At 46.5% G+C, this 9031-nt stretch overlaps 1 protein-coding gene across 1 annotated transcript; it reads right to left on the bottom strand.

The window, feature by feature from the left end:
- Positions 1-1380: 1380 nt before the first annotated feature.
- LOC111070227 (ADP-ribosylation factor-like protein 3) lies at positions 1381-2382 on the bottom strand. The gene is made up of 3 exons (XM_022360618.2): positions 1741-2382; positions 1590-1676; positions 1381-1527 (listed from the first exon to the last, which is right to left on the bottom strand). The coding sequence occupies exons 1-3, from the start codon at positions 2380-2382 to the stop codon at positions 1405-1407; spliced, it is 852 nt and encodes a 283-aa protein (XP_022216310.2). The 3' UTR covers positions 1381-1404.
- Between the last annotated feature and the right edge of the window lie 6649 nt (positions 2383-9031).

The following is a 9031-nucleotide window of genomic DNA, read 5'->3' as shown; positions in this document are numbered from 1 at the left end:
CATTGGCGGTGGCGCTTTTGTAAATATGCCTCTCCTGCGTTGACAAAAACTAACCACCACCCCACGGTGCTGCCAGTGGGACGTTGACGGTTTTTGTTGTTGTTGTTCCTGTTGCCGTCTGACTGCCATTCCTGTCCCTGGTGTTCCTGTTGTTCCTTTTTTCATTGCAGCATATCCCCTCCTATTCCTCCGCCACACGTGTTTGTGTGTGATTGATGACAACGCGAATAAGCGATGATTGATGCTTCTTTTACACTTTTCGCTACAACACACGGCGACAGATGTTTTCCTGGGAGTCGGGTGCAGTGCGCCGGTGGGTTATATATCGAGGGATTATTATGAGCACACGTTCGAGCGTCTCCAGACAACGCCGTCGCGACTTCGACAAGGACGAGCCGCAATCAATGTCACCCATCAGCGGGGGTGTCTAAAATCTCTGTGGGTGTAGTAGTAATTGTTTGATTCTGCCCACTTCTGCCCACGTGTGTGTGTGTGTAATTCTTTCGGCAATACATCATCGCCTTGGTGACGGGGCCAGACCATGACCAGACTAGATCTGGACAAAACGGATGACTGGCACAGCCTTTGCATAGCAGACTCATCTGCTGGCTGGTCGTATCGGTGCGGCGGATGGTGCTTTAAAAAATTTGATTTCAATTTCAACACAATTAGGCGAATACTTTTAGCTAAGGTTGTTAATTGGAGCCATCAGTGGGGTAGAAGAAGAATTGTGTGAAGCACTTAACTCTCCAACCAACCGAATCGTTTGATTCATTTTCGTTCAATGGATGTCCACACACTCACGAACACTTTTCCAGCATTTTCGTTGGAGCTCTGTCTCTGTCTCTCAATGCTTCCAATAATTCCTAATTATTACACATTATATTGTTGTATTTTTAGGTGATCACGCGATATCAATGGTCGAGTATCGATAAAGGCCCTTTCGCAGTGTGACCGTATTCCAAGCTTTTGGCGCGTAGTCGGGAATTCGAAATGTTATGTTCTTTTTGTTTAATTGGGTGCAGTAAAATTTGAGTTGTGGTTATAAATAGATTTATCAAATATGTACATATATAAAGTCATACGAAAATAATATTCCGATATAATGGATATTGTACGTACAGAAACTAATAACATTAGCAAATGTTTTTCCTCGCATTACAATTTTTAATGCAACTCATTTTAGAATTTCACAAGCTCATTAGCAACTGTTTTTATATCGTAAGAATTTTGCGAAGTGTGAAAAGTGCTCCGCACGCTATTTTCCGATTAGACAGAGTCAATTGAAAAGGCGAGAAATTATCTAAATTACATTTTTACTTAAATCTTAACCGTAAAATGCTGCTTAAGACCTATGTATACATGGCACTTTTGGCACATGGGATCCGGACACGTGGCAGAAACCTAAGGGGCCGCTTGCTCTGTATTTGGAGCTGCCTCTTGTCGCAAGCGAACCAAGAAAACGGTCGGCGGAGCCGTACTGGGACGCGCCGTTGCCTGATTAGCCCCATCGACTGCGGGCCAGAGCTGTGGAGTTCAAAGTTACACATAAATATTTACACGAAAAATCCTTTCTAAGGATGGGCTACCTTTCTGTGAGGGCGACGGAAACGGCCGCGATGCACTTGGGCCAGCTTGCTGCTGGAAAGGAGTGACTTCTTGCGTCGGTGCCAGACCTGCGGAGGAAAACCAAGCTCAGGTGAGGAAGGTAAAGTGGGTACGTTTGGAGTCGAATATAACCTGCATGTTAACGTCGTAGCGGACGCGCTTCTCGAGCATGGGACGCCGCGCCACTAGCTGGCGGCACAGCCAAACGATTCCGTGCTCCAGATTGCTGGCGTCGTCCATGTGGCAGATGTGCAGGGGGCAGCCGCAGGAGCGTGCCAGCTGGTCCAGTCCAAAGGTGTGCTCCACGTCGTACAGCTGCACTCCATCGCGGTGTCGCTTGGCCACCAGCAGCACAGGCTTTCCGTCCAGAGCCGTGCCCTGGAGGCACATGCGCAGCAGCGCAAACGTGTCCTCCAGTTCCTCCATGCCCGAACCGAGATCGAAACAGTAGATCAGTGCATGACTGGCCGCGTAGTAGTGCTTCCACAGGCGCTGCATTTCTGCATTGCCACCGACCTCCGTAAGCTGCAGCCTCACAGCGCACTCCTCGCGCTGCACACCCGCCGAATCCATGCGGTAGCATCGCACTCCGTTGGTGGGACTCATATCATCGCAGTCGCGCTCTCGTCCGCTCACTCGGTGGCCCAGCTCCGTCTTGCCGCTGCCCGCGGGTCCCAGAAGCAGCACTTGGAACTCTTCGGGTATCGGCAAGCCCCTAACACAGCAGCAGAAGGAGTAGGAGTAGCGGCGCAGCTTGGCACACAGCACACCCATCTAGGATATGGCCATGTCGACCTGCAGCTCTGATTTGTGGGTCTATTTCTACTGTTTCAGATAAACTCTTGCTCCGATATTCTTTTGATAAATGCGGATTTCTGTTTATTTACATGCCACAGGCGGCGGCCAGCTGATTGTGCCACATTATGCCACTGTCGCCATAGGCAACGTAGGCAAACGCAGTGTTTTGGTCACCGCTCTACTACTCTTTGCCATGGAGACGCCATCGACGAGGGATGGAATGGAAACGTATGTGACTCCCAGACCATCGATTGCATGCACGTTCAGTTTTTGGCTATTGTTTCAATGGTGGTGCTTCGCTGTTAACGGGAAACTCTGTTGTCCTGCTTGGCACTTGCAATGTTAAAGCATTTCGAGAATACCTCTGTTAGGTGGCTAACAGCTCGAAAGCGGAGCTTTCGGAATCGATATCGCCATCGAGTGATAGACGCCAGATGGCGTTCATTATTCGTATTATGTCCTGTCCCAATCCCGAAGTAGTAGTGTATCGCATATCCCCGCTTCTATGTTATTCCGATGCAGTTGGGACTTTAGTCAATATATCCCATTTTAATGCTCCATGCTGTTCCCCATATCAAATTTGTTCGAGTACATTTCAACTGGGGCTCACTAATTCCTTGTAGACCAGCCTTGCAATTATTGATTCGGCTTAATTTCCAGATGGCCCCTGCATCCCGAATGCCAGGACACATCCTGTCGTTTCCAGCTCCCGTGCACACACATAATGCATATTTGATGAGGCACTGGCAGTAGTACCATAGAAGCCGTTTCAGTGGTCGTTGTGGCTTCTCCGTTTGACTGGGGAGCAGAGCCAAAGCTCTTGATACATTTGCGCTAATCGCTCTCTGGCCGTGTGAGGCCGTATTGGCCCAGGCCTAAGCCCTGAATGGAAGCCCCTTTGTGTATTATTCCATTGCATTATGATGTGCCCGTAACCGTAACGGGTAAGTACACGTACACGTACATTTGGCCCTCTCCCCTTGCTGCCGCATCTCGCTGCCGCCAGCAAATTGAAAGGTAAGCAGGTTAAACGTTCGCCGAACTTTCGGTTCGAGTGGAGAGTGTAAAAGTGTGAGAGAAACGGGCCCAAACTCGTACCTAGCCTAGAGGCAGTTGCCGGCAATCCTTTTTTGCTGCTTCTGCTTCTGTGTCTCCTGCTTCAGCGCCTCATTCGAATTTGTATCATACCTACATATATGAGTATTAGTTTAGCATGCCTTCGTCGTCGTCCATTTTAGTATACGCATTAATGCGCAACAAAGCGGTGCAGAAAAAGACAGCACGGACTTGGGGCAGGGCACTGCGCTGGTGTTCAACTGGGTCAGGAGTAAGCCAAGGTACATAAGTAAGAAGGAGCAGTAACATACATATGTGTGTGGAGCTGCTTGAGCGGCATTACATTGCATGCATATGCCTTTAAAATTCCATTTGAAGCGGCAACCACGAGAGGAGCCACAAGTTTATTGGCTGTGATCATTTATGGCAATTCTAAAATATTAAAAATATAAAATATATAATAAATAAATAAAATAAAAGAGAAGAAAGCTCCGAACATAATATCTCTTAAAAACTTGCAGCAATCTTTATAACCTAGACCAGAATTATCCACCAAAGTTGTACATACATACATGCAAATATACATATGTATATGCATATAATTATCGTTATTGATAGTGCTGGGAAACGAGCTGTCTAGTTTACTTTTGTATCGCTTGGTATTACTTTCCCTATTCACATGTCCTTCATTGTAATCCCACGCTTCAGCACCTATTTTTATGTTCATAATTGTGTCGTTCGCCTATGCATAGCTATGCACAAAACGTAACTGTAACGACCTCACCACGCATAGCCGAAACCCGCAGATGCACAAGCAAACAGCGATGCGTTCCCGTTATGCATTGCGACCGAAGCCGAGAAGAGGTGGCAAAAGTCTATTCCTGAGTGAGCGCTTTGGATAATTTAAATACACAGATCTGATAGATTTCCAAGGATTTCGAAAATGAAGACCTGAAAAAAATCGATCTTTTAGTTTCGCAGATATGAGCATTCAATATGAGCTCAATTTGTACGCACATATTTCATATTTCAGATCAAATAAAAAGTAAGCTATGCCATGTATGGTTGTATGGTGTATGTATTTTTAGGTAACATTTTTGAAAAAAATTTGATTGTTGGAAAGATTCTTAAGGAAACCACCACCCCCCTCTATTAACACCGCGTTATAATATTAACCGATACACCATCAATATTAGTTAGAAATAAAGTTAAAATATATAAAAAGATTAATACAGTCCACTAATTTGCAACCAGACAGATCGTATAAAAAATAGGATATATTCGAAACACGCCATGGGCTCCAGTGTAACCATTTCCAGGAAATATCCTGGCCAGAGACAATATATATGCTTAACAGTTTATATTTACATATGAATATGTTAAGAAACAGCACAGGGGTAATCGTCTTTAAGAACCGATTCCAATCAAAATGATTCGAGAAAACTATTTCCAAAAGATGCTTATTGTAAGCTTCAGGTAAGGTCTCCTGTATCGACCCTCGCATGGCCACCACATAAAAACTTTCCCATGCACATAAGATAGGGTTCCAAAGGAATATAATTTTAATCATTTGATATGAGTCACCATAGTAAGGATACATAGTAATGTACATACATACATATATATATCACAAAAGATTTTAGAATTAAAAGTTCTGATTGAAACGCGTGGATACGTTTGCAGTCTGTGTTCCGTAAAGATCAAGTCAAATAAATTAAGGTGCCCGACCCACATTCTATTTCCAACGGCAAACGGCAGCGCACCAATTCCAATCCCACCCAATTCCAATCCCCATCACCTATGCACATTCCCAGGTAAATGAAGCGACACGCCGTAATCGTTTGTCTTCTTATCCTACGAGCAGCTTCGCTCCACTAAGTGGCCAGCGATGGGAATGGCTACGGCTACGGCTACCGCGTCAGCTTTGGAGTCACCTCTGGCTGAGGTTCTGGCCCCTGCGTTGGCTTTATTCGATTATTTGTGCGCAGCAGCATCATTTCGTTTGCTTTCCGGTTGTTTTCCTTTATCCTCTGTGCCCGGCTCCGTATCCGCCACCGCCACCGCCACCGTCACCGTCGCCGTCACCGCTACTGTCACCGTCTTCACTAAATATGGTCTTTGACTACGACTAGGAGTATGCCACATGGCGACGTCATATTTCCTTCTACTTCTTCAAGTCGTTCACCGTGGAAAAGTTCAGCGGGCTTAGCGCCGGGCACGCCAGCTTGCCCAGGATTTCATTTCCGGCATGTTGCGGCTGCGTTAAGTAACGGAGATTGCATCGCTAATGATGCAATTGTGTTTGGCGGAAATGAAAGCGGTTTTGTGTGAAGACTTCTCAGTCCGGCCCAAAGCAATCGTACACCTTAAAAATCCACCCCCACACAGAACGTATTCCCTTTCTTCAATACACAATCACGCCACTTATCTCCCATACATTCGCACTTAGTTTCCAGGAGAGTTTGACTCTGCAGTTTCAGTTTTAGTCATGGCCTTTCATCAAAAACCAATGAACTGAAGCAAACCGAATGCAGGGGAAACTGTGGGCCCGCTAATTGCATATACAGCTTTCTGCCACAGCGAAGGCAGGAGCTTCCGAGCGGAAATGGTTGTCGTGTGGCAGACGCTCCCGGGGCTTCTCGAACAACCTGCTTTAATGAGCTCCGCATAATTGTTTAATTGGATACAAAATAGTGTCACGGATGTTGACACACTTTGTAAAGTGTACACTGATTGCTGGGAGTGGCAAAGAATTTTGTCCGAATCGCAGCAGCCTTTTGACCCCATAGGCTTTGTAGGTCTCCAGATATTTATCTTTTTACACATAGTTCTGACAACTCTCGAGCCTCTCACATCAAAATTTTTGTCTCCCAGTTTTGCTCCAAGTCTCCAACATGAGGTAAGCTTCAAGCTTCAATATGTTCTGAACTTCGACATCAACATTTTATTATAAATAACATCGAACAATTAACTAATTTAATTGTACATTGTTATCTATTAGCCCCACAAATAATAGTCCGAGCAAGAAACTTGTGCTGGAACGTGAGAGCAGGTGAGTGACTTGTGACGTGACAATGCAGTCGAAGTTGATGCTAACGTTACCCCATGTGCAACAGCTATCGCGTAAATACACCGATGCATTTGCGTCCGGAATTGCCCGTACGCCAGTACCGCCAACTGACACGTAAGTGCTTCGCCGGAGGTGCAGTGTCATGGCCTGTATGTCCAACTCATCCTCACTCACTTGCAGACGAAACTGATCCAGCGGAGATGAAAACCCTCCGCCAGGGCCAACCGCGCCGCAAGTCCCGCGGACGAGGGAGAGACCAAGGATATGAGATCAGCATGTCCTCTCAGCGTCCCTTTATGGCGGAGGCGCCGGTGGCCCGCGGCTACACGGGAGAGGAATATGTCGAGACGGTGTATACGGAAAGTTTCGATAGCTTCGCGGATCCCAGGGATATTATAACACCTTCCACGTCCATGCAGATTAGAGACCGATCCCTCAGCCAGCAGGTAACTACCAATCTCTTAAGAATGTATTTTTATTTTGCTCTAATGTGGCTGTCTCTTGCATCTTGGAGACTACGCGCCGCAAGGTCATTACCCGTGGTGACTCCTACGGCAACATGACTAGTCGGATTGAAGAGATGACAACAGTCTGCATTGCGCCGCACGATGGGCCACCGGCCTTCGCACGGCGCTTTAACTTCTCCATACAGGATCGGTCCAAAAACCTGTCGGACGAAATGATGGCCACACTTCACGATGAATCTATGCCGGCAATGAGCACTCATATGTGTGAGCAGTACATGTCCAGCGAGTATCCGGTTGGGCAAGAATATTGTCCCGAGTATGCCAACACATCCGGCTTTTTGGACAGGAGCACACAACAAACGTGGCCCAGGGTATATTTTGAAGGCTATATGCTAAAAGGCATATCCCAAGAACAAGCTCCCAGAAGAAATGTGTTTCTCGACGAAGGAGCAATGATATCGTTTGCTAACACGACTCGTATTTCGGGCAGTTCGCAACAGACTAGGCCGAGCTCAAAATTTGAAAGCGACCACCGAAGAAGTCGATCTCAAAGTCCAGTTAGCAGACGCAGTGAGTTTCAAGAGGGCGTCAGTTCCCCGACATACCAACGGAGCTTGTCCCAAGGTTCGAGTCCCAGAAGACACTCCCTGTCCCGAAACCTAGTAAGTGAATCCGCACCGTTTCGCGGTGAGGCCGGGTCGACGAGACGGAGCGATTCACAGCAGCGGGAACGTGTCGAAAACCTTGAGGAAAATACATTATCTCCACGAATAACCTTTTTAACGCGTGACACTGTGGATGATGGTCAAGACGCCACGACTGATGATGTTCTGGATGATGCAATAATCCCGTCGTTTGGTGGAGCTGCAGCTTCATCCCGCCAGCAAGTGAAACTACCCAGCGAGTACATGGATGAAGTGTCGGCTTCGCCGTTTGCAATAATCAGCTCTCTAGGATCCACTCAGAGGATATCAATGCTCCGGCAGAATAAAAGTGATGAGCCGGCTCCTAATTTCCCTACTCCTAGTTCAGGTCATGAAAATACTTACAATCAGAGTCAATCAGTGACTTTAAGAAACATATGCGATAAATCCTGTCCTAATTTTGCCTCTTCCGGTGGTGAACCTTACACTATGCAGAGACAATCCTCGACAGCATCTACTCAGTGGCAATCCATGCCTATTGTTCGTGGAACTGCATACAATCAAAGGCAATCCATGCCTTCCCAAAACATAAGCGATGAATCGGCACCCACATTCGAAAGTACTGGTCGTGGAACTGCATACAATCAAAGGCAATCCATGCCTTCCCAAAACATAAACGATGAATCGGAACCGACATTCGAAAGTACTGGTCGGGGAACTGCATACAATCAAAGGCAATCCATGCCTTCCCAAAACATAAACGATGATTCGGAACCGACATTCGAAAGTATTGGTCGGGGAACTGCATACAATCAAAGGCAATCCATGCCTTCCCAAAACATAAACGATGAATCGGAACCGACATTCGAGAGTACAGGTCGGGGAACTGCATACAATCAAAGGCAATCCATGCCTTCCCAAAACATAAACGATGAATCGGAACCGTCATTTGAAAATACAGGTCGTGGAACAAAACACAGTCAGATTCAAGCACTGCCTGCCACCAATAAGAAGCAGTCCATGCCTTCAGCAAGCTTATGGGATGAATCGGAACCCGCTTTTGAAAGTACCGGTCTCGGATCTGTTAACAATCAGAATCAATTTCTGCTTGCAACTACTCAAAGGCAATCAATGGCTGAAAGAACTCAGAGGAAACGTATGCCTTCAGAAAACAGATGCGATGAATCGTGTCCTACATTCGCGAGGTCCGGTAGAGGTTGTGGCGCAACTTACAGGCAATCCATGCCTTCACAAAATATAATCGATGAATCGGCACCCACATTCGAAAGTACTGATCATGGAAATGCAAACAGGCAGATGCAATCCATGCCTTCCCAAAACATAAACGATGAATTGGAACCCACGTTCGAAAGTACTGGTCGGGGAAC

Source organism: Drosophila obscura, unplaced genomic scaffold (genome assembly GCF_018151105.1).
Source record: "Drosophila obscura isolate BZ-5 IFL unplaced genomic scaffold, ASM1815110v1 contig_28, whole genome shotgun sequence".
NCBI classification, from domain to species: domain Eukaryota; kingdom Metazoa; phylum Arthropoda; class Insecta; order Diptera; family Drosophilidae; genus Drosophila; species Drosophila obscura.
The sequence above is the reverse complement of the archived record's forward strand: the minus strand, read 5'-3'. Positions and strand labels throughout refer to the sequence as shown.